This window comes from Tachypleus tridentatus, chromosome 12, assembly GCF_004210375.1.
Source record: "Tachypleus tridentatus isolate NWPU-2018 chromosome 12, ASM421037v1, whole genome shotgun sequence".
NCBI lineage: Eukaryota > Metazoa > Arthropoda > Merostomata > Xiphosura > Limulidae > Tachypleus > Tachypleus tridentatus.
In genome coordinates, this window is record NC_134836.1 from 95,500,666 (window position 1) to 95,528,106 (window position 27,441).

The following is a 27,441-nucleotide window of genomic DNA, read 5'->3' on the forward strand; positions in this document are numbered from 1 at the left end:
TGTGCTTGAGTATGAATACTTTAATGTATCAATATACAGAAATCACACATACATGAAACGCTTATTTTTTTATTTAACAACAAAAACATGTTAGTTATTCCAAAAACAGTTTTAACTTACCAAGAGAGAATTTTTTTACATTGGACAACACTAACAAGTATTCTTGGTCATTAATAAAACTTAAATAAAAAAATTATCCGAATCTGAAATAAATACATAATATTTCTTTACATTAACTGAAAAACATGTCTTTCTATAGTAATTCAATTTTGTTTATCAAAAGATAAAAACTGTTAATTCAGGATCACTGGTTCCTCTTTTCTCATATAAAGTGAAGCATCAAGTAAAAGGTATGATATTGGAGATAAAAAATTAAAACACATCCCCTAAGGCATAGTTAAAATTCTAAGTCAGTGATTCATACCACTGGTGCTGGTATCCGTAAAGATACCTAATGATTGAATTCACTCAGTTATTTAATCTCTTAAAGACGTACTTGCTTCTGTTAAACAGCGCAATACGATTCATTTAGCTAGCTATCAAATCATTAATGTATTTATTAACATTAGCCACTTTCTTACTGAACCACTCCAATATCAAGTCTTATGTAGCAGATCAAATGCAAAAACACAACTTATTCATATCAAGATGGATTTTGGGACAAATTATCGACGAAAACATGGCACAAACACACAAAATAAAAATTTAGCAACTTAATTTTCAATTTCATAAGTCTTGTTAAGTTGACACACAATTTAAATTACAATATGCAAGGTAGTCAAAAAATAATAAACAACATTGTGGTAATGAAAGACAGTGAGTATCCTGAGTGAGAAACAGATTATGAAAACAGGATTAATCATTAAGAAGTCTAGGAACACGAGGCATCAAATGACTTCTTGTTTTTTTCAGACACAAGTAAAGACTTCAAATGACTACATTTCAAGTAACCAATGGGTCCTATAGGTCTTGAGCACATCATATATTAAGTAATATTTACAGAGCTCTAGTTTGAATCACAGTTTCTTTTTTCTTGAAATATTTATTCATGTACTCAAAGATTCAATAATACTGTGTAATAAAAACAGGTTTAAGGAAATAGCTACTTGGTTGTATCATAGAAATCCAATTAAAATCAAATCTTCAAGTACCTAAGTGTATTCAGTAATACTTTATAAGATTTGTCTATCACAAAGAAGCATAAGGAACATGTCTAATACCAATCTTCTCCTTATGAAATAACTGAATTATTAAATAATAATAATAATAAGTGTAATTTTCTCCTACATTATAAAGTCTGATACATTTTATATTTTTATATGCTTACACTGCTGCATTATAAATAATAATTACTTTAAAATAAAACCAATTCTATCATCAGTTAATAATTAAAAGTTCATCAGCTCTTGTTACAGTTATGTACATTTTTCAAACAATAATATTGTTTAGTTAAAGTGTAGCTTATAAATTTAGACATTTGTAAATATAGACTTCAAAAACAAACAGAGAAGAAAACTCATGCAACATTAATAACAATTATATTAACAACGAAATTCTGTAGTTTTTAAGATTGTCCATTGATACATACCAAGGTGGAGTACCTCAGATTACAATTCTATGAGTCTCATAGTAAATAACTGAATTTTATGTTGACATTAAAAGAATTACTGTAATAACAAAACAAAAAAAAATACAAAAATGCCCAGATATTTTGAGTTGTGAGAAAAGTTATCCAATTTCTTCTGAAATCAGCTGTAACCAGTACCACAAGTTTCAGGTGTATCTCCCTTCAAGAATTGCTCTAAGAAGTGGTCCCACCTGTAAAAACATACAAAACAGAACTTGGCATTTATACAGATCAAGATATAAAGGAATGTAAAATAAAATCCAAATCCATGCAAAGTTATACTAAAAAACATAAAAAAACATCTGTAAGTTAATTGTTCTGTCTCACTAAGTAATGACTCAGGTTAAAATAGCAGACCAAACATAAGACTTCAAAATCAAGGAAACTGTAAACTCTAAAATTATTACAACAAATAACTAACTATTTGAACAATAGGGTGAGCCACAGTAGGAAGTTGCCCAAAAGGCATATTGCAGACTTACTTGTATGAAGTTTATTTACATTTAAAAACAAAGAAAATGAATATATATTTTACTATAAATGAAGGCTTCCCTAGAAATCTTACACACACACAAAACACTACGAATACTTAATTTAAACCAAACCATTAAAACTAAAAGTTTTCATATTTCTGAATATTGTAAGTGCCATCTTTGGTTTTTAAGGTATTTTTGCCACAGCAAAATCTACTTCCTCTGTGTGTGATGAGATAAAAAAACATAACTTAATGTAATGTATTGAAATAATTAATCTTTAAGGTTACTACAAGTTGTTTGTTTGGAATTAAGCAAAGAGCTACATAATGGGCTACCTGTGTTCTATGTGTGTGTGTTTTCTTATAGCAAAGCCACATCAGGCTATCTGCTGAGCCCACCGAGGGGAATCGAACCCCTGATTCTGCATTGTAAATCTGAAGACATACCACTGTACTAGCGGGGGCACCTGTGTTCTAACCACCACAAGTATTGAAACCCAGTTTCTTGTAGTGTGAGTCTGAAAACATATTGTTGTGCCACTAGGGGGCTACTACAACTTAACAAAGAAAATAATATTACAAGTGACCTGCCAAACCAAATGTCTCTCAAATTATAAGTCCCCAAAATTTTCACTCTTAAAAAGCAAACAAGAATAAATATAGCATTAAAACATGTAATGTAATATAAATACAACAAAAAATGAATAGTTATGAATTAATAAATAACACATTTTTAACAATGACAACAACAGCATTAACACTGATTACTTCAGAAATATTTAAGTCATTGGAAAAAATCTTTTGGTGAGATGTTTATTTTGTTTTCAGTACTGTTTGAATAAAAATGAAACAGAAAGATTAACACCTTAAATATGAAGTAAATCTAAAGTAATTTTTTGCTAGTTTTAAAATATTACAAAATCAGAATTAGGTCTAAATTAGTTGTTAATATCAAACTTTGATCTTCTGTTATTTCCAAACCAGTATATGCATAAGGTTGAAATTTTGATACAAAACACAGAGGACATATTTCAGGTTTCTGTCTGCCAACCAGCTCCACTAAAACCAACACAAACATTATGTTCCAATATTAGAGTTTTTAGAACATGTACAATAGAAAGGATTATTGTAGTTGTAATCATACATGTTTGTGTAGTATTATTCAGTGGATTATTATAATATATATTTGTGGGTATATTGCAACTCTGACACTAGAGCGGATACTACATTATTTGAGATTTGTAAAAAAAAATCACTTTATCACTTTCTTGAATTTGCAAAAAAAATAAATAACTAAATATATTTTTTAAATTTCTAATAACATCTCAAAATGTTGAAATATGTGAAAGTAAAACATCAGATAAATAAACATATAATCTATAAACATTACAAAGAAGATTACAGATGTATCATAACTTACCTCATTTACATCTTTGAGTGTTTCTACCAGCATTTTCTCCACATTCCTCATTATTGCCATTTTCTGATAGCCTTCTAGGGGATACATTGTAGTTACTGATGAGCTATGAGTGGGTCCTGCCTATAAAACATGAAAAATGCAATCATATTAATATCACATTAACAATTAATTAGTTCAATGCAGATTAATATTTTTAGAAAAATCCAATCAATGACTATGTATCCAAGAAAGAAAACAATTGCTGTAGCAAAGAACAATCTTGTGACATGAATCAATATATTTCAAATAACTAATAAAATTAGAGAACTTGCAGTAAGGCAGAGTTACAATTTTATGTACCTGTTATAGCTAAAGTAAAAAGCAATAACACAAATTCATTAATAACAAAACAAAGTGAAGCCAAGTTTAGTTATCACATCATACAAAACTACACTATATTTTCACAACAGTTATCAGATATATTCAAACTTCTAAGCACCAGTATGGAAATTAAGGAGAAATAGTATAACTAATTTCATACTAAAACAGTCAAATCATAATACACACAGACTTTTAATTAAGCTGTGTTTATTTTTTAAAAAATGTCACATTTTAGTAGAAGATGCTAGTCAGGTTTGTTCAATAAAGTATTTTACACACTGAAGAAAGCTAATTACAAACCTTTGAAACATTTTTAAGCCTTAAATTAAATAAACTTGCAGTTTCATTACAGAATACCTAGCTGATGACACAGAGCTACATTTACAATAAAAATTAATTTGAAAAGAAAAACTAACTTGTACTTACAGTGTCGAAGAAGAAAACAAAATGAAAAGTTATTTCAGTACAACACACATTATGATATCAGTTACATCTCAGTATATTAAGAAATAAGTTATTATTTATTTTGGATTCTTATAATTCATACACATAACTATACTACCACTGAATTACATACCTTGTACCAAAAGTTCAATGAAGTAGTATACTGAGTTTGACAGAGAGATTCTACATGGTGCCACCAGTAGAGTGGTAGGTACAAAACATCACCAGGTCCCAGTACTGCTTCATGCCCCTTGATTTCCCGAAATTTTGGAAACTTTGCATAGTCTGGATTTTCAAAGTCAACCTAATGAGGAGATAAAGTTTAACAATAAAAATCAAACTTAAAAATGAATACAAGTCATTCCTAGTATAACAAGAAGGAATCCCCAACAGCCATAGCACTTGTTATTATTTTAGGCAGGATTAGAGTAAATTAATCTTTGAGATCTTTGTTTCCCTTTTAATAGCTATATTTTTGTATATCAGCAATACCAAGCATGGGATGCATGTACACCAGATTCAATTTTGTTAATCATCAGGATCTCTAACTAGCCTACCCTCAACTAGAAATTCTTTAAGATAAAATATATTAAAAAATATATGAAACCTTGGGCATGGTTAACTACATCAGATAAAAAATTTGACCTCCTTAATCCAAACTTGTAATTAAATCTCAAATCTGATAAGAGATGATGGAGGTATGAGCTAAAATGTTTGTCCTTGAAAAAAACAACAAAAAAACTCAGAGCCCATCTTTGAGCTACTCAGCTTCAGCTAATAATTGATTCACTATCCTCAAAAAAACTGTACTAATATATTATAATGTTATAACTATCAAAGTACTATTCTTGTAAACTTATCTAAAAATAAATAAAAAGTACTATAGCATAGGTGATGCTTTTAATAAAACACATATTGTAAGCAATGCTCAACGTGTTCAATACATCCAAAAATTAAAATTTTTAGGCTAAAATGAAATACCATTACAAAGAGTTAAATATTGTAATCACAATGCAACAATGTCATCATGAATCAAATGAATCTAAAAACAGTTACCATAACAGAAGAGTTAAAAAACAACTTTTAGTTTTTGAAATGGGCCTGAAGAAACTTTTTTTGGAATGGCCAGGAAAGACTTAAGAAGTTACAATATTTCAAATATTTCACTTACCAAGTTCAGTTATACTAGTTATAATTCAATTTATTCTGTTTAACATATAGAGTTTTGCAATTAAAATTTAAAATAACTGTTTTAGAACAAATGGATATTTTTTTATATAGCAAAGCACAGAATAAAAGTTTCAGTGCCTGCTAGGCTTTAACTATAAAAAGCAATTATAACCTGAATAGTATTTTTGAGAAGAATTATATAAATCATATACCCGAAAAATATCAAGTTCCTACATATTGTGATACTACAGTTCCATTCTATTTACACTTTGTAATGACACAAAAACAAAACTTGAACATTTTGCATACTCTCAATGCATTTCTATTCACATACTCTAATTATTATAGCTTGGAAAGTACACACTCTTAGATTATATAATGACTCCTGTTTTACTGTTATTCAAACCAAAAAACAAGTTACTTAAGGTTGTTTCTCAACTTTTGAGAAGATAAATTTGTAAAGAAGATTTTACCTCAAAATATACACTTTAGAATCTTAATGTCAGTGACCACTAAACACTATAATATGCTTCAGAACCTTAATGTCAATAACCACTAAACACCTTGATATGCTTCAGAGCCTTAATGTCAATGGCCACTAAACACCTTGATATGCTTCAGAGCCTTAATGTCAATGACCACTAAACACCTTGATATGCTTTAGAGTCTTAATGTCAATGACCACTAAACACTACAATACACTTCAAAACATTAATGTCAATGACCACTAAACACTACAATATGCTTCAGAACCTTAATGTCAATGACCACTAAACACTATAATACACTTCAAAACATTAATGTCAATGACCACTGAACAAAACAAGGAATAACTAGTTATAAAACATATGTTCTACCAGATTATTATTTTGGTTAATCATTTTGTTACATACAGAGATGTGGAATTCATACCACATGATGTACCAGAACAACAGTATTTGTCTAGGTGACAGCATGTTCTATGTGATATTTTACCCATTAGAGATATACCTTCTTTTTCTTGTTTTTTTTTTCACATCATTTATTCCACTGCTAGAAAAATATTCAGTGTACATTTCTATGGATTCATACAAGTTCATTAAAATTCTGAACTGCTGATGTTTAGTACATATATCTGAACACAGATTTAGAAATGTCTTTTGTATACCAAAATTATATATACATCCCTTTAACTCACAATTTCTCAGCCATGTAACATTAATTAATGTATTCAGTTAATGCAAAGATATTACTACTTTGTTTCATTCTGCAGTAGAATCCCAGTAAGGTTTGACCACCATCAGTTTATAATTTCAGTTTATTGCAACATTAATATAAACCATAACTTCTTTGTAAGTTCAAGAGTGTACTGTACTGTACTGTAAAACCCTAAAGAATAAATATTCAGAATTATAGAATACATACATGTGTATGTATGTGTATATATATATATATATATAGACACACATATATATCGTACAAAGAGCTTAGATGCAAGATGTGGTATACATCATTCCTGACAAAACTGAGCTAACACTGGCATAATATTAATTGTGCTCAACAGAATCAACATCCTAACATTACAGTCTACTCTGTGTGTGTATTTTGGAAAATTTCACTGAGTGTAGGATAAACATATTTTTTTTGAACAAGAAGTTTTTCCCACATATACCATATTTCTAACATACTATAAACTATGTTTAACACTGTATAATTGTGAAGATTTATCATTATGCACATTTTGCTTTTTTATACATAAAACAAATGTTTATATTTAATTTGGTTTTCTTTGGTTCTTTTCCTTTGTATGGTTTGTACTCAATGACTTTGTTTATGTATACATGTACACACAAACACACACACTGCAAGCTTTTATCAACTCTTGCTATCTTACACTATCTTAACCATACATGTTACATCATCGTTGACATTTCTTGTATGTGGTTTCTTGCAACCATGACAAAACCTGCTCAGAGAACAATAAAGCATTTGGAACTTTTATTATAACAACATAAAGCTACCTGGCTTTGTCTGTCATGTGGATGCCATACAGGATGAGGATACAACTTGTCGTAATCTTCTGGAGGGAACAATATGAACCTTTTATAGCCATATATTTGGGCAAAAATATTTTGCTGATTGTCAAAATGTGCAGGGGTAACATTCCCTATAATAATAATAATAATAATAAATGTCTGTATATATATATATATATGCACACACATGCAATAACAAACAACAGCATCACAAAAAACTTAATATTTTCTGAAATTCATAAACCTGACTGATAAAACAGCAAAAATTGTTAAAAGCAACAAAAGAGTAAATGTCAATTTTTTATCCAAACATATATATTATGCCTTGAGTGTTGCCATATCAACAAATCACATATTTCTTTGCCAAGACCTACAGGAGGAAGAAACAATGGCTATTTCAGTTTAAAAAACAACAGTAAAGATGGCTGATCTGTTGAACCTTTTCATTTTATGTATTTCAAATTGTAGCTTTCTGTCTACAGTGTCAATAACAGAAATTGTACAATACATATTTTTCCAAAATAGAAATTTCATCCAATGACTTTGTTTCTTTTTATGCAGGAGTACATGACAAAAATCACAAAAGTTAGAGTTGAGTTTTGATTCATTTAAATCTGAGTAAATAGTGAAGAAAAAGATATTTAAAACTTTATGTGTGACTGTTTACAAAGGAGTTAGTGTAAAAAAAGAATACATGAAGAACTTAGTGTAGCTTTGACTCTCTTTGTACAGGAGTAGATAATAAACACGATATGCAAAGAAAACACTAACATGACTTGTGTGTTTTTCTGATATTTAAATAGGAATATGGTTTCTGAGTAAAAGCAATGAGAAAATATTAATTATACAACATGAAATTATCCTGTTGTATTGACTGACTTTCTATAGCTCCGAAAATTGGTATATTTATTGTATCAATAACATTATACATTTGTGTTTACATATTAAGATAAATTTCCAGAGAGCTAAACTGAAATGTGTAGTAATTGCATACAGTAAGAAGTACTATTTGAAAATTTAAGAAAGTGTTGTCTAAATAGCATATATAACTGAAAGAAACAACAGAATGTTAAGGTTCCATTATAAAAGGCACAACTAAAGAAAAAGTGTTTTACATTTTAAATGTTATTATTGTCATGCAATGATTCATTCAATACAAAGCAAATATAATGAAGAATATCTCAGAAAATAATTCTGAACATTTAGCATGTAAAATAAAGCCAATCAATCCTGCCTCATCCTTAACAGAAGTCAAATTCTCTACTTTATTATTCTTATCCTCAGAATTTCTACAGTGAGAAATTTAAAGTGTTAAAATCAAAAACCAGATCACAAGATTTATGCACTTTATTTCATTTGTGATGTGAATGAGTTACATATTTCTGTCTTATAAGGACTGAAATATTCCTTCCACGTTCTATTTATGAAAACAAAACTGTCTGTGTTCATACCAGCTTCTGTATTTTCCAGTATCTGAAAGAATGTATTATCAACCCATAAAATTTTGAACATAAAAAAAAAATCCACTCATCTATCCTGCACATCTGATCATATTGCCTTGTGAAGTGAATCAGTTTTGCTTTTGTTTTTCTGTCGAAACTGGGGACCTTACCTTGAGTTGATATCATGAGAAGATTGGCTGTGAGTGGTCCCCAGTTGTTCTGTTTTTGCTGTCTTCTTATCCAACTCCAGTTAAATGTAAGGATATCATTCACTAATTGCGAGCTTTTCAATATTTTTTCATTGAGAAGCTGTTGCATGTATAATCTGAAAAAGAAACATCCACACCTCTTTCCTGAACAGTTTTAAGGCAACACCAACTGAAATACAATTCAAGACTCCTAAAACACTAGGAGAATATTAAGTGTATGGATAAAGAGATACCAGATGTGTATGAGTGAGAAAGGAGATGAGTAAATGAAACAGCATTATTACATGGGCATTCATCTGTTTAAAGACATACAATACATAGAAATACAATTTTCTCATTTTTCATTTCTAGCAAGCTGATACATTTTATTATGCACCAACTTGAAATGTAACATATATTATAAAATATTAAACTTAATACAGGAAATGAGAAACCAGCTGAATTAGGTAAATTTGATCACTGTATCACTATCAAGCAACATTTATTTGTAGAAAACACAGATACAGTTACTAGTCACGCTCTCCTGTTCTGAACTTTCTCAAATCCATACTTAAGACACTAGAAAATAATTTGTCTCCTTTTTCTTTAATGAAGAAATCTATTAATCAAACTTAGCTACAGACAACTTGTATGCAATTTTACATTATTAAAGAATATTTACCGTCTATCTCCTTCTTTCCAACTTTTCAGGTGTTTTGCAAATTCTTGAAATTTCATCATTACCTGTTCAGTTGGAGGTGAAAAGTCATTATCACACTTCTTGGTATGATTGACATCAAAATATTTAAACTTGTGAGTTCTGGACAAATAAACAGTACAAAGATTATTGCCCATGGTCTCCTGCAGGTAGTGACATTTCCATTTCAAAGCTGAACCCACTAAGTTGGTATCAGTCAGAACCACAGGTTTCTGTTTTGAAAATTAAGTCAGAGAAAAAAATGTTATGTATCAGGTATTATGACCCATTGAGTATACAAAATAATCAGCCTTCCAAAATTTTGAAAATTATGTACAAGAGCAATAAGCTTAAAATGAATTCATTTTATTTTTGTACAATGGATTCCCATTTGCAAAAAACCTATGTCAATTTTGAAATACCAACAAAATTACAAAATATTCTAATTTAAAAATATAAGTAATTTCTTCTGCAGTTTTACTTAATTATAAATAAAATATGTTTACAAGAAGAATCCAGCTAAAGACATGGAAAAACAATTTCAGTGACAGTGATTATACATATATATATATATACACACACACACATTCAGTAACAGTGATGATGATATATATATATATATATATTCAGTGACTGGTCATATATATATATAAGAAAATTCTATTTTGACCTTCAACTAAATTATTCTGGAACCAATTTTTTAACTTAATTGCACAACTAAGCAAGCTTCTACACAGTCATGTTCAAATAAATATATATTTAAGACCATACATACCATACAAACTCCAAGTTAAAACATTTAAGTAATAAATAACATAGCAACACAACTTTGTGAGCTTAACACATATTTCCAATGATATGGATTACACATAAGAACTAACTAAAGTTCATACTGTGTAAAAAATTGGATCAGTACAATTTTGAAATACATACAGAAATAATGCAATCACAAAAAGGTATGTGATTTTTATGGTGTAAGTGTGTTTATAAAAAATAAAAAACATAAAGGTAAAAAGAGATAATCTGGTCCTTTAAGGATGTTCTTGCACATCCACTAATGAAGTAAGATAAAAATAAAAGTTTAAAGTCATCTTTCGTTTTTCTGACACTTAGGTGGTTCCCTCTGAAAATCCCATAAGGTGTCAAAATTTACTACTGTCAATGGCAACACACTTAGAAATTAAAACTGCCATAACTGGATCATAGGCTCTCCTTCCCAAATTTTACATTTTGTTGACTTTTGAATAAAGCACAAAGAAACCAGAGATTTTTATCCTATTGACTGCCAGATAATCTTATAAACTTCAATAGATCACCTCTACCCTTCTTTTCTCAGGAAAAAGTCAGTATAAGTTAATAACACTTAACTGTCCTCATAAAACTATTCTTCCATCCATAGTCATCCTAGCAGCTTTTCTCTGAAATTTCTCCTAATAAATCATTATTTTTCTCATAAAAAGAGAACAAAATTGAACACAATACTTTAATTGAGGTCTAACACTAATATAGGTATGAAATAATTACCTCTTTTGACTTGCTATCAATATCTATTAACCTTACTACTATCAACAGAAAGTTTCTCAATGATTTAAATGACTTCGCTACCACTATGCTACAATTCCTTTTTTTTTCTTAATAACACTAATAAATGGTATCTCATCTATATGTTATAAGGTACCTAAGAGCTCAGTCTTGGGACCTTTGCTCTTTTTCATTTACATCAATGATATAAATAAAGAAATAGTCACTTAACTTTGCAGATGATATTAAGGTCTTGGGTGTTGCTAGCTGCAGAGAGGATACTGATGATTTACAAAAGGATTTAGATCATTTAGTGACTTTGGTAGATAAGTGGCAAATGGGTTTTGATTATAATAAATGAAAAATTATTTATGTGGGTTATAATAATTAGAATTAGAATTTGAATGAGAATAACCTTAAGAGTGTCATGAAAGAAAGGCATTTGGCACCTTACCTAGAAGGGTGGGGTTGTCACATGAGGAGAGATTAAAATCTTTGAAATTGTTTTCTGTTGAAAAAGGAATAGTTAGAAGGAATCTAACTGAGTTAAGACTGTTAAGGGAATTGATGGATAATACTTTTTTCATACTTAACAGCAAGGGCTAGTAACGCTAGGGAATGCAGGTGCAAATATTCTTATCTTCAGCTAAGACAGTTTTACTTTTCTTACAGGATGTCTGGCCTCTGGAACGGGTTGCCTTTGGATACAGTGTATGCAGCAATTTTAAGAAAAAGCTTGATAACTAATGAATGATAACAGTTGACCTTAAGATTTTATTTTTGTAATATTTATAATAGTTTAGTTTATAAGATATAACAGCCAAGATGGACCATGGGGTCCCTTGTTTTCCCTAAACATTATGTCATGTTATTATATTAAAACGTGTGTCCCAAACTACAATAATCTATGTGCGTTATTTTGCACTTGATATAATTAAAATTATTTGCCAATTATTTGTTCACCTTATTAATCATTTCATCATCCAATTTTAACTTGGGTTCCTCATCCTCAGTACATTTAGACTTTGGTGAAACACTCACAGATATATATTTTACAGCATGGTAATTACTATTTTAAGAACGGTTGTATATTTCAATAATGACGTGTTTTATCTTTTTTTAAAAAAAATTAGAATTTGTCAGTGCCAATGTTAATATAACCACATGTCATGATTCATACGTTGTTTTCATATAAACCGTTTACATCTTCACGAAATCGATAAAATTCGGAGCTCGTTCTCGAGCGGGAAGTTATGCTACACCAATGAAAAACGTTCGTTAAGGTGAACGTGGAAACGCATGTGATTGAAACGTGACGCCGTTGGTTGCCTACGTGCCTAAGTGCATGCAAGCAAGCACATGCCTGACGAAAAGAACACTCCACCTGCACTGGAGCACCAAACTCGTGTTAGTAACGGTGTACACAGTGAAAATCTGCGCAAACAGCTTTATTTCTCAGTTTTCTTTCATGACTATCTCAGTTATATGATCAAGGTTAAAACGAGGTTAAGGTTATATTTTCAAATATAAATGTTTGTGGTTCATAAGATGTAGAAGATATGTTTGGTTTATCTATGCAATTTCATATAATAACTAGAAATACGAAACTTTCTGACAACTACACTTAACATCTCAAAAACGTAATACCATTGGGATGACAGTTTTCCACATTAGAAACAATTAAATATCTGAAGCAAACAATATCAAGTAAAACGTATCTAATAAAATGTTAAGTATATAACAGCAGGTTTAAAACAATTATTTTTTTAGTCATCGAAGGTATCGCATAACTTTCAGAGTCGAGCAATGCACACTGACCTAATTACTTTCAGTGAAATACAAGTTCAGTTTCTTATTTATTTTCTCTAGTTTTAAGTTCTTGTATATTTCTATCAAAAACATTTAAATGAAATTCGAACTGCTTTACTGTCTGTTATAAATACAAAATATGTTAAGTACAATGAAATTTCGTGAAAAAAAAAAATTGAGAATGAATATGGTTTTGCTAAACAGTTTTGTTCTTTAATCGCTTTCCCTTATCCACTTAAGATTGTTATATCGAGCATGTTTTGTTTATCTTATTTATTGTCTTTATATATATTAATATCATTTCATCGTACATTTTTATGACTTTATATTAAATTCCCATTTCTTTTATTGTTTTATCTCGCTAAGAAATATCAATAACATTATTCGACACACGCATCCATTCTCTCATTGTTTACGTAACTTTGTTTTCTCTCCTATTCCCGTTATGATTTTTATTCTTGTTTTATTTACTCTAATTCACTTTTTTCATGTTTTTATTTCCTCTAATTTTACCCAACCAATTATTATTACCTGTGCACGCATGTGCATGACTTCTCATACCTTTATCTTTTTTATAACAGAGAACATGTCCTCGAACCTCATGCCACGCGTTATGTTTTTCTTTCTCTTGCTACCCAACGTCTCCGATACGAAGTTTTCTCCTCACCGGAAACATGATGAAGGCTGTTTCCTCAGTTGTTTTCGTATTCATTACTATACTTGTTTTAATGTAGGGAGAGTTTCACATTGTTTATTTTCTTCTGTATTTCATAACTTTCTCGTCCACGAAATTATTTTATTACTATAATTCAGCGAACTAGAAAATGCTGTATCGATTTTCGAACCAATCAATTAAAACTCCGAAATAATGAAACTGTCACATCTGTTATTTTGCTCGTTGTTTCAGAACGTCGTGCCACGCGACAAAGGATTTCCTCTACCTAGCTCACACAATGAGCTACACTGCTCTGCCCACGGCGGGTACAGAAACCCAAATTGTGGAGTTGTAAACTAGGATACTTGCCCCTGACTAAGCCACCGAAAAACCTGAACTGACAGATATAAAGGAAAGGCAATGAATTATTTTCACCTACTGTCAATACCTGTGTAACAATATAGTGGGATTCGAGCATCAGTTTTCCAGACCGCAAATTACGTAACGTTTTTGTTGCTGTTGTTTTCCGTTTGGCAACAAATCACGTACAAAGAATCCTCGCATTCACGAGGCCACGTCCAGCACATAATATCAAACTTTAATTATGGGAAATATAGCCATAAATATTCTTAATTTAATAATACTGAAACAATTATGTACTGAGAGATATACATAACTCAATAATTTAATAAAATAAAGAATACAAATACTAGTTGTACAACTACGGCAAAACCAAACAGTGATTTTATTTATACTTATAAAAATCCAATACAAGTAACGTCTGATCTTTTAATTTTTTTTTTAAAGGCAGCGTTTCGAAAAGCTACTAGAAATAAAGTGAGGTAGTTCTACTTCCTTTGTTGTACTCGACTTTCGTTAGAGTGTCATGAAAAATGTCTCTCTCTCTCTCTCTCATCAAAAATTGTTTTAGTAGTTACCGATTACAAAAAATATTTCGTTAATTTGAAGAAGTTATATGCTATTTTTGCATCAAAACAATATTTACAATAGAATATTTTCACATTTTATACGTCGAAACATTGACAATATTATCTTTCCCAATAAAGCTTACAAAGCGATACGTTTTTATAATTTTTTTACCAAAGGATAAAGTTGCAATTACCTCTTTAACATTTCATATATCGTAATGCCCATGGTTCATGTTCTAAAACACTTCCTACAGTACCTCAAGTTTAACGATAGTATAACCACAGGAGTATTATATTGTCAATATTGGCTGATACTTTGCAGCAGAATGGTTCAGCCTTTAGAAGGGCTATTTACTCCTTATATTTCAGACGTACACACACTTCGATATTTTTTAAATAAGCCCATTGTAGAGAGTTACTTTCCACTACCATCTCATATTCCGTGGATTGGGTTTAATGTATTCCCTATCTCAGAAATTATAAGGCATGCTATACCTTCAACATAGGAACTTAAGTATTTGAACTCTCATAACTACACGTTTATAATTTTCTTACACCATACCAGGTGTCTTGTCTGTTTGTTTTTGAATCTCGCGCAAAGCTACTCGAGGGCTATCTGCGCTAACCGTCCCTAATTTAGCAATGTAAGACTAGAGGGAAGGCAGCTAGTTATCACCACCCACCGTCAACTCTTGGGCTATTCTTACCAAAGAATAGTGGGATTGACTGTAACTTTATAACGCCCCCACGGCTGAAAGGGCGAGCATATTTGGCGCGACGGGAATTCGAACCCGCGACCCTCAGATTACGAGTCGAACGCCTTAACCAACCTCGCCATGCCGAGGCTAGCTATCTTGAGATATCATTTTTCCTTCAAATGGATTTCTCGTCATTACAAATAACATTACATTAAGTTTAACGCTTTTGAAATTGCGACAGATTGTCCTTTACAAAACTACATTAAAGCATAAATAAAAAAGTTATCTTGTGACACTTTTTAGTTTTAAATAATATTGTATATGCATTACGAATTAGTTAAATGTATCTTTTATATCTCCTGTATTCAGGAACTAAAGAAACTTTTTCAGAGAAAGATGATTTTTAACTGCATTTTACACCGAAGTTTAACCCATAAAAAACACTTCTTTCCCATAGCTGAAGTGCGAGTGTTTTGTTTCGGTAGACTATACTGTGACGTGCGAAATGGGATGTGCAGTCGGAAAAATAAATGAGCTACTCTGAGACACACATTTGCCATATTTTGCTTTCTCTCCATATATACGATATGATATTTTTGAGTGGTGAGAATAATACCATATAAGCGAAATTTTCTTTAGGAAGACTGTCTGTCTGTCCATGGCAGGTGTTCGGGAGGGAAGGTGCCCCTCGAGCACTCAGAAATCGATCTTCACCCGTTCGGCGTGGCTAAGCTTTCCAAAGCCTTTTATTCGCGCCGCCTCTGCTTTTTCCCGAGAATTTGTATCTAAAATCCAACTGTGAAACTCAGACCAGTATGTATGGAATGTAAAATACTGGAAGCCCACACTTCGTTACCTATCAGTGTGACTTGCTAAAAACATATTTGCGAGTGGATTATTTGATATATATCACGAAGATTTAACATGTTATTCAATTTTAATTACTAACCTGTTTTGTATATTACTCACCACCAGTAGGATCCACAGATTACATATTCACAGTTTAATTTTTGAATATTAAATGATCCTATGTTTTAACCTCTTTACAAGACTTGTATAAAAAATTGTTTAACATCAGATAAACTCACTTTTTTTATCTAAATACATAGAGAACTACAGTAAAAATCAATTGGATTAATTCTAATATTACTCATGTTGTTAGGGGCACTGCAATCAAGTCACTGGCCCACAACCAACTTAAATGAATAATATAATATAAATTTGTTTAAAGCAAACTGGAGTTTATCACGAAATATTTCTGTAAAGTTAAACAAAATAACAATTCACATCTTCGTAATGTATCTTTATAAGCTCAATATTTCGTTATGCCAGCTTCTTCTACAGTTATCGATAGCCTAAAACTTAAAAAGTGAACCTCTTCGTTAACTTGTATGATATCGATAGTTCTTTCCGAAGCTATAATAATGCAAGTTATAACGATCTACGTCTTCTTAATGTATCCTTTTCAGCTCAATATTTCGCTATCAGTAATAAGTTTTTAATTAAATTAGTCAATAGATATTTTAGAAAAATGTATTTAAAAACAAACAAATTGAGGAATTAAATAAATGAGCATGCCGAATAAAATTAATCGTTGAGTCATGTATGACCACAATTGGCCAATTGTTACTTTACATTCAAAATAACACGGTAACTAAAAATGATATAAAATCCAAAAATATCGCGAGGCCTAATGTTAGGCCTATTTATATGTTTTAGCAATTCAGCAACACAAATGTTAGCTGATAACAATGATTGTTAAATTTCAACCAATATACAATGTAATTGTGATTTTATTTTATAATAGAGCAACATAATTTAATTCTTACCATATCTGCGATAAGTTTTTCAGCTAAAGGATCCTTGTAGTTCAGACGTGGGATGGATTTAGTTGGGATGGTGAAACGCGTTGAGAGAGATTCATGCCACATCTGGTCTTTCCTTTCTTCCATAGTTAGGTAAATTGACCCCACAAATAAAATAAACCAGTGTACTCAACTGGTAGGTAAAATACAGTATATGCATGTATTATTAACTATAAGCATACGACACTCAACCGATCACTTCACGTTTTATATTTATATCCCGGTGTTGACGGCTTTTAAATTTATGATGTGATCATAGTTTCCATCATTATTATCCTCTACAGTAAACTGTTATCTAATTCGTCAGTTTGTGAAATGACCGCCCCTTGACTAAAACGCATGCGCGAACTTCGCCTGTTACAGGTCACATATTCAAGGATGTCGTACCATAATTTCACTTCGCTTCTTTTGTAGCATAACTCACAGATTCAAAAATACCTTACACTTACTTTTTTTTAAAATAAGCAGTAATACTGGATTTATGTATTACTACTTTGATAAGTCTGCTGTTAACACGTTGATGCAACTGTGCTGTTAATATCGTCTGGATAAACAGTATTTCCACTGTCCTTAATATTTAGTTTTTTAATATACTGCTACTATTTTTAACTTCTTAAAACAAAAAAAACTTTTCACACAAGATATGTTTAATATATTTAATCACATAAAATGTAACTGGTATAAAATAATGTAATTAAACTGAATTATTGAAATGATAGAGTTAAGGTACAAATCAAGGCACGTGGAAGGCAGCAAAATTGATACTTTGCCAAGCTGGAAGGCTAGCAAAATGCGACTGTAATCCGAGGGTCGCGGGTTCGCGCCCCGTCGCGCTAAACATGCTCGCCCTCCCAGCCGTGGGGTGCATAATGTGACGGTCAATCCCACTATTCGTTGGTAAAGAGTAGAAGTTGGCGGTGGGTGGTGATGACTAGCCTTCCCTCTAGTCTTACACTGCTAAATTAAAGCACAGATAGCCCTCGAGTAGCTTTGTGCGAAATTCCCAAAACAAACAAACAAACAAACAAGCTGCGCTATTGCTGTCCTGAATTAAAGAGAAAAAAAAGTACAACTTTTGAAATAAAATTTTAACTACATTGATTTTTAGAGGTTTGTGTCTACACGCGATTCCTATGAGTTAGCCAGTTATTAGTATAGCAGAATAAATGATATCTCTCTGCTATTTTACTGTGTAAGACACGAACTTTTGTTTACCAGATGAAAAAAAAAAAAAAAAAAGTACGCCACACGTTGTCACATTGCATCGCATACTGAAACATTTCAGATAATATTACTGGTCTCGAACGTTTGTAATCAGTATATATAGCTAGCTGTAAGCTATTATACTCAGCCACTCGTTTACGCAAATTATTCACTAATCCGTCTGGACAACACTGCTAGCTTTCCGCTTTTTTGGGTGTTACTACTCTTTCTATGTCAAGTCACAATCATAGTAGTTAACCCAATGTTAGTGATTTAGACATTTCGACTCCAACATCAAATAGTACTAAAATTAAGCCCTACAAATAACCTTAACATTACATTAAACAGTAAATAAAAAGGAAAATACGAGAGATCTACATTTTAAATTCAGATTAGTATGTGTTTAACATTTTTACTACAATATTGTTTTGTTAGTTGTTTTACTTCGCAAAACCATACAAATCCACTTTTAAGATGAAAATAAAGTAGTCCAAGAAAGGCTTCAATACAGCTAAGCCTATAAAGTAATTAAACGGATTTAGCTCAAGCATTTATGCATTTATGTTTTTGTTTTTTAGTTCACATGCATAGAAGCATGAAATCAAATCCTTTATATACCACAGAAACTATTTTTGCACTAGCCGAATATTTCATAAATATTGGTAATTTCCTTTTTGTCGACAATCATGTTGACTTTATATATGTATATATCCCTAATAAATGGAAAGTATTTCTGCTGATTGCCTTAGTTTAAAATAACACTTGAAGTAAGATAATTACAAAAATGGAGATTATAATTAATTTGAATTACAACTGTTATTGTGCGGGTACTTACTTGCTCTTTATATTATTTTGTATAGCATTGTTGTAATATGCTTTGTTTTGGGTGGCTTCTTTCGATTATTTAGTAAAAATAATGTGGAGTGCAGTCCACATAACGATGACGAATTAAAATTTATTTCTTCAATAATGTCTGATACGGATTATGTTCACTTTGACACAAGTTGTACGCGTAAGTTCACAAACAACTTTTCAACAGACTTTCCGAGACTAATGGTACTTCTAAGATTGGTTACCTGTAGAACTAGAATGCATGAAGTAACTGAATAGACCCGACAATTCTAACTATAAATTTGAACTGGATCACTAGTGCAGTTGATTATTCATTATATTGACATCTTACTGATTCACTGAATATTCGTATTAATATCCATGAACTTTCCAGATCATAAATCACACGTCCTCTAGGAAACTCCTAAAATAAAACATTAAAACAAATATTACACCAGTAACTTTTAAGGCATATTATAATAAATAAAGAACCTTTTCCAGTAATCTTACTGAAGTTGCCCTCTATCTCGTACAACAATTTCAAATAAGGCATAAGAAATATTTTTCATAGATAAATGTGTCACACAAGAAGTACGACAGATATACAGAGAATAATACGTACGAGTTTAAAAATTCTGATAAACTGCATTTCGGATTTTCAGGCTTTTCTTTGTTTCCTCAAACTGTAGGTAAACAGGTTTCCTACAGTGGTTCAGTAGTAAAAAAATAGGTTTATAATTCTAAACATCGAATTTCAATACCCGTGTTAAATAGAGCGCACTGTCTAACTTTGTGCTCAACAATAAACAAATAAATCTACTGATGGATTAGCTACTATTCTGACATTTGCATACCTTATATCACATATCTTTTATCTAGCATTCCAACCAAATTATGTTGTTTCTGTTTGTAGATATACGGTAGCTATGAGACGTGGCGAGTTTCTGTGCACGTACTTGACTTTATGAAAGGGCTTATCAATAATTGTTAGGGTATTAATTCTTCACTGAATATTTTAATTTGCAAATCGCTACACTTCCACGAATACATCACGCAGTTCCCTCTAGTTTTTTTTCTTTTGTATAGGCTATACTAACCTTTACACAGGACGCCTTACCACAGATATTCTATCTATAAATAAGCCTTATGTTGTTAAGTGCGATAACAATCGACTAACTTGCTTACAGAACTACGAATATATATACCGTGTTTCTCCGAAAATAAGACAGGGCTTATATTAATTTTCACTCCAAAATATGACACTAGGGCTTATTTTCTGGAGATGTCTTATTTTGATATATTGAAAAAATGAAGTTACAAAGTAAAACTATTGTTTGTTTGTTTTTGGAATTTCGCACAAAGCTACTCGAGGGCTATCTGTGCTAGCCGTCCCTAATTTAGCAGTGTAAGACTAGAGGGAAGGCAGCTAGTCATCACCACCCACCGCCAACTCTTGGGCTACTCTTTTACCAACGAATAGTGGGATTGACCGTAACATTATACGTCCCCACGGCTGGGAGGGCGAGCATGAGTAAAACTATTAAACTAACCATTTAAAATAAACTATTATTAAACTATTAAACTAACTGATTAATACTTAAACAAACTAACTAACTAACTATTAAACTAATTAATAAATTAATTTTTTTATTTCTTTCCTCTTCCTGCCACTCTTAACTAGGGCTTATTTTAAGGGTAGAGCTTATATTAAAACTATCCCCAAAAATCACACTAGGTCTTATTTTATGGGTAGGTCTTATTATCGGAGAAACACGGTATATATCATGTTTCAGTTAACTACAATTCATGGTTTCATAATATTTATCATAATATTTCTTTCACTTTTTTTCCTGGCATATTAAAGCTTATTTGTTTTCTGTGCCTAAACAAGTTATGAGAATTCATCAATACTAAAATAACTCATAATGTATAAATTAGCTGATACATATAAGTAAATTCACAACTATCTGTCCTTTCAAATGTAATAGGCTCGCATTAGGGTTAGAACAAGTATAACTATTTATTACCTGTATCAAAATGAAACCTAAGCATGTGCTCAACCCATACCACAAACTGGAATTTCTTATCGGTATTTTCAATCCCAACAACATTTTATGTGACACATAGGCTAAAGGTCAGGTCATGGAACAATAAGGTTTGAGCAAAGCTAACCCTAATTAAGAACTTCTGACTGGAAAGAGATTCACCAGTATAATATGATTGATTGCAACAGATGTAAGGCAACACCAACAAAATGCAAATCATATTCAGCGATATTTCGCAACTTAATCTTAAACCTTCTGATCCACAGACTAGTATGCTAATTGTTAGGCCATATCTGGCCTTACGGCAAAATGTAAGAACTAAATAGAGATTTACAAACTAATTACAGTTTAGTATAGTAAGTGGACTGGATGTGTATTAAATGAAAGAGTATTGTGACTTTTCTATGTCTAATGAGAAAATGAAACATGAAATGTGGTACAGAAACTCAAGTGAGTTACTAATTTTAAATGGAAAGCTAATGTATGTGGGAATTAAAGCCCACTTGTATAGTTCTCTAGGCCCGGCATGGCGAAGCGCGTAAGGCGTGCGACTCGTAACCTGAGGGTCGCAGGTTCGCGCCCGCGTCGCGCTAAACATGCTCGCCCTCCCAGCCGTAAGGACGTTATAATGTTAAGGTCAATCCCACTATTCGTTGGTAAAAGAGTAGCCCAAGAGTTGGCGGTGGATGGTGATAACTAGCTGTCTTCCCTCTAGCCTTACACTACTAAATTAGGGATGGCTCGGTGCAGTGGGCTAACAACCTACTCACTTAAATACCTGTTGAAGAATTCGCAAGCGATTGCAGCCCTATGTTCCTCGATGGAATCTAATGGTGATAATAATAAAAAAATATATAGTTCTCTCGGAATAAAAAGTTGTTTTTAATTAGTGAACTAAGTTATTCTTGTTGGCGAATTAGATAACAAATGTGAATAGAACTACCCTTTGCACAGCTTAATGAACAAAGAATAACCACGGATTTCTTACATCGGGAACTCGAGAATTATTGATGCATATTTAAGCAGTGGTAGGACTTGAAAGAACAGATTTAATCTGTGCTTTTGCTCTTATAATTTGTTCAACAGAAACTTTTTTCTTTACCGTAATGATCTCCCTTAAGGTCCTCAAGTCGGAATTGTATTTTTTGTAGTTCATGTTTTTAAAAGAACTTAAGCAGTATCGCTTCCTCTTTCCGTGAATGAAGAGTGCCTTCTGTTTACTTTCTCTTTTGTTTAGACTGAACGCTATAAGACTCTTGACAGTACTTCATTGCTTGTTTATGTTCGCTGTAAGAGAACAAGTTTTAAAACTGTTTGTGAAATCCAAGTAAGGACTTCTTGAGCATTTGGTTTATAATTATCGGATTTTAACTTAACTCCAGACTATTTCTTTAAAGTGCTTTAAATTATACAAAATTTTACTAACAATGCGCGTACACGAATTAACAGAAATTTTAATATTAAAGTTTATTTATTTGCTTTTAAATTTCGCGCAAAATACACGAGAGCTACTGGAGCTAGCTGTCGCTAGTTTTGCAGTGTAAGCCGCGAGGCAGCTAGTCATCACCACCCACCGCCAACTCTTGGGCTACTCTTTTACCAGCGAATAGTGAAATTGACTGTCACATATAACGCCTTCACTGCTGAAAGGGCAATTATGTCTGGTGCGTCAGGGATTCGGACCCGCGACCCTCAGATTACGAGTCGAGTGCCTTAACCCCCTGGCCATGACAGGCCATTTATTAAAGCCGTCATTAGTTCTTGCTAGCTTTATGCTTTTTATTTTAAAACATAAGCGATCGCTTAGTTGTTGTAATGTATTACTGTGTGTTGTATTACAGTTTATTCTAATTGCTACTGTGAATAAATTTCTTTGTGTGTGTGTGGATCGATGCCTTGTCTCGTTCTATTTTGGTCAACTACATGGATTTAATTGATCTCATCTGTGGAATAACAACAAAGAACATGTAATTATATATCAGTAACTGTAGTTTAAGAAATGCATCCGCGAAGGCGTCTTTCGTCGCCTTAGTTTCTGTAATTTACGAAAAAGTCAATTACTATGACGCACCAGGCCTTTTTGTATGCTACATTTTATACCTTGTCAAGTTGTCACATCAATGGCTTTATTATATTAATTTATATCATCCTATACATTGTCATGTTGTCACATCAATGACTTTACTGTGTAACTTTGTGCATGCTACGTAAGATACTAACTTTTAGGAACCATTCATGATGCTGAAGTAAATGATTAGTACTTCTACCAGTTCCTCACATAACCTATGTAGCAGGCATGCCTCGACTGACATACATTAATATTTTCCAATTTGTTGATGAAAATGCTTTTTGTGCACAAGCTCCACTATGATCATTGTAAACAAGTCTCTATAATTTTCCATCAAGCAATTTCTCACCTGGTGACGTCTCACCATCAATGCTCGAATCCCAATCATACCAAACATGCTCACCCTTTCAGCCGTGGTGGCGCTATAAAGTGACGGTGGGTGGTGATGACTAGCTGCCTTCCTTCTAGTCTTACACTGCCAGATTAGGGATGGCTAGAGCAAATAGCCTTCATGAATGTTTGTGCAAAATTCAAACCAAACAAACAAACCTTCTATATGAATCACTTTTTGTGATCGATTTAAAGATTCTTAATTAAAATTGTAGTAATTCATACTTTAAAATGACATATAATACATTGTTGATCACCTGACCTGTAGCTAGGATTTTTTTCCCCACCGGAGAAGGTCGATAAATCTTGTTACATTAAGTACATCCAGAATGTGCCTCAACACTTTACGTTCAACGCTAGTGTGAATATTTTAAAGCAACAACTATGCGTTGAGAGTGCAGTTTATTATTCTTATTCTTATTCTTAATAGTATGATGTTAAGGCTTCATACTTATGAATATAGTGTTCTTTAGACTGGATGTAGTTGTTTAAGCGCAAAACTGAAGAATGGGCTGTCTACGCTCTGTCCATTTCGGGAATCAAACTCTGAGTGTGAGCATTATATGTTTACTAACCAACTGCTGGACCCTCTAGATAGTTTTGATTGTAACATAGTAATAGTGTAATATTTAGTAAAAACTTCGACTTGCCCTTTTGGGTGTTGGGAAGATAAGTGAGTTTATGAGTATAAATGTAGGTATGGAGAAGAAAGAATTAAAATGTGAAGATCAGAACTAGTCGTCCCTAATTTAGCAATGTAAGACTAGAAGAAAGGCAGCTAGTCATCACCACTCACCGCCAACTCTTGGGTTAATCTTTTACCAACGAACAGTGGGATTGACCGTAACATAATCACGCCTCTACGGCTGAAAGGGCAAGCATGTTCAGTGTGAGGGGAATTGCAACCCGCGACCCTCAGATTACTAGTCAAGTGCCTTAACCACCTGGCCATGCCGGGCCTGAGACGATATTAAGGAAAATCATATTTATGTGCTTAAATTCATGAAAGAGAGGTAGAATGTAAAATAATGGATTTGGAGAACTAAATGGCACAGTAAATGGGAAGAAAAACAGTTGCAGAAATATTTGGACTTGTCCTTTCCATGGGAATCTTTTTTTCAAAAACTTGGATGTTTCTGTAAGCCATTTTAAAATATTAAACAACTAACTTAGAAGCGATAAGTTAAGAGATTTTGCGCATATAGATAATGTCTAGGTGTATGGATAAGGAGTCGAGTAAATACGTCTATTGGACAGCCTTATCAGTAAGATGACAAGGTAATCATGTAGCCATATTTGAAGAGTAATCAAATGAAAGTTATGTAATTTTTAGGCGAGTATGTGTAGTGCCGCCTTTGTTTTATAGCTAATAGTTGTAAGTAGGTTAATATGCTGAAAAATTCTAGTGTTTATGACTGATATGTAGGTGTTCCATTTACGCACATGCTAAAAGTTAGACAGAAATTTAATTGGTTTAGTAACGGTTAGAAAGTCATTATTGTTTGTTGAATTTCGCGCAAAGCTACCCTAGGACTTTCTGCGCTAGCCGTCCCTAATTTTGAAATAACGTAGTAGAGAGGAGGCATACTGTACTCTTGGGATACTGTACTCTAATAGTACGATTTTACTGTCACTCTTATAATGTATATATGAGGGTTAGTCGAGAGAACATTGTTCGTTACGTCTGTGTCTCTTAAAAAAGACGCCATTAAACTTTCACTCACGTTTTTGCTCGACTCTGACAAAATAATCTTGTTAACTCGCAACTGATTCCATAAACTTCATTTTATTTTCGACCTTATTCAAGTTAAAAAAAAAAAAATCTAACTCAAACTTTATAGCACTGAGAGACCATATATTACTGACGTGACAGAAATGTGGAACCCTCCTTAAATACGCAATTTTAGGCCTCGCATGACTCATCAAGTAACTAACAAATGACTCAGGACAAAATACATGCAACATCCAATTCCATCAACTGTCTGTCTGAAAACATGTACGCAACCATAAATAATCATAAAAAATTGTTTCTTACGCGGAGCTGCTTATAAACATTAACTGTTACAAAGAAACCTATATTTTTGTCCTTTACTCGAAGCTGCCTGTAAACATTAACTTTTACACAAAAATTTATGGTCGTCCTTTACTCCTCGCTGTAGATTAATATTCACACACAACCCTAGACTTGTGTCCTTTTCTTGAGTTTTCTGTAGTAATTAAATTTCATAGAGAAACCTACATTTGTTATTTTCTTCGTTATAGCCCGTATACATTAATCTTTACAAAGAAACCAAGATTTGTGTCCTTCACTTTGTGCCCTATGAACATTGATTTTCACAAAGATGACTAAATATCTTGATAATGAGAGTTTAATTCCAAATATTGTAAATATATAAGGCTGCAATTATCCACATTTTAACAACAATATACATATATAAGGCTTTGTCTGTTAACTTGTGAATTTCGCAGAAAGCTACTACAGTGCTATCTGTGCTTAATGTCCCTCACTCTAAAGTGATGGATTTAAAGGAAGGATACTAGTGAGTACCACCCACCGTCAACTCTTGGGCTCTCTTTACCAACAAATAATGGGATTGACTATAAAGTTATAACACCACACTTCATTTAGAAGGTAAAAACAACAACAAAAACAAAACACCCATAATTTATTTATGGGAGGTCGTAGTTATAAATTAATATCACGCTAGCAGTCACTAATATATAAATCCTTATTCGATATTTCAAAGCTAATGACATTAAATATAAAAACTTACACATTCTTTAAAGTTTTAAATAAAAACAAAATATCCTAAAGTGACTTAAGCTACAGAGGCTTTATTTTCTGCAAATGTATGAGCCAAAAATGGCGGCAAGTGAGACAGTAACCACTTCACACTTTTCTCTGCCCTAGTAGACAAGCATTATGTGTTTGCTATTTTAGACTAGTTTCAGAGTTGAAAGCCATAACTAAAATAATATATTACAAGCTATAACCTTAAAGTACATCGAAGCTTGCGATTAACTACTTGACCTCAGAGTTATGATAAGTAAATAAACAATCATTTATCGTATTTTCACAGCATTGACACTAAGAATAAATAAACAACAACATTGCTATAACATTGTAGTAGGTGCTCCACTCATCCACTTTTTTGTGTAAAATATTAATTGTGAAATATACTTAACTTGTATAAATAACATTTTATAGCATTAAACTTGTATGGTTAAACTTCTGTTTACGAAATTCATTGATTTAAATCCTTATATAATACACCTCTATGTCTTTTATTGTGTGGAGATAAACTACAGATAACATGTCAACTGTTTTTTTATGACTCAGATTTACCCGTTGGTTTTACAGGGTTAATTGATAAGTGGGTGGTAACTATAAACATATTAAATGCCTGAAATACAGCCTACGCGTGCACATATAATTCAAGGGTAGATGATTTTAACACATTTTGTTGGTGGGTGCTACGGCATAAAACATTTTACCATAGCAGAAATGATAACTAAAAAAAACATAACGTAAAACAACAACCTCAATTTCATATAAATGAGTCAACTGTGGCTGCCATAATAAACAGAG

The 27,441-nt window shown here is 32.1% G+C and overlaps 1 protein-coding gene across 4 annotated transcripts; it reads right to left on the bottom strand.

Annotated features, from left to right (window-relative positions):
* On the bottom strand, window positions 1-25,656 carry LOC143234066 (hypoxia-inducible factor 1-alpha inhibitor-like). Of its 4 annotated transcripts, none has more exons than XM_076471109.1 (7): window positions 25,577-25,656; window positions 9,824-10,071; window positions 9,124-9,278; window positions 7,497-7,642; window positions 4,460-4,630; window positions 3,523-3,642; window positions 1-1,818 (listed from the first exon to the last, which is right to left on the bottom strand). In XM_076471109.1, exons 2-7 carry the CDS (start codon window positions 9,994-9,996, stop codon window positions 1,774-1,776), a joined length of 810 nt encoding a protein of 269 aa, XP_076327224.1. In that variant the 5' UTR covers window positions 9,997-10,071; window positions 25,577-25,656; the 3' UTR covers window positions 1-1,773. The 4 variants fall into 4 exon arrangements, with proteins under 4 accessions (XP_076327224.1, XP_076327223.1, XP_076327221.1 ...); XM_076471108.1 differs by lacking the exon at window positions 25,577-25,656 and adding an exon at window positions 19,972-20,013; XM_076471106.1 differs by lacking the exon at window positions 25,577-25,656 and adding an exon at window positions 17,280-18,089.
* Window positions 25,657-27,441: the final 1,785 nt, after the last annotated feature.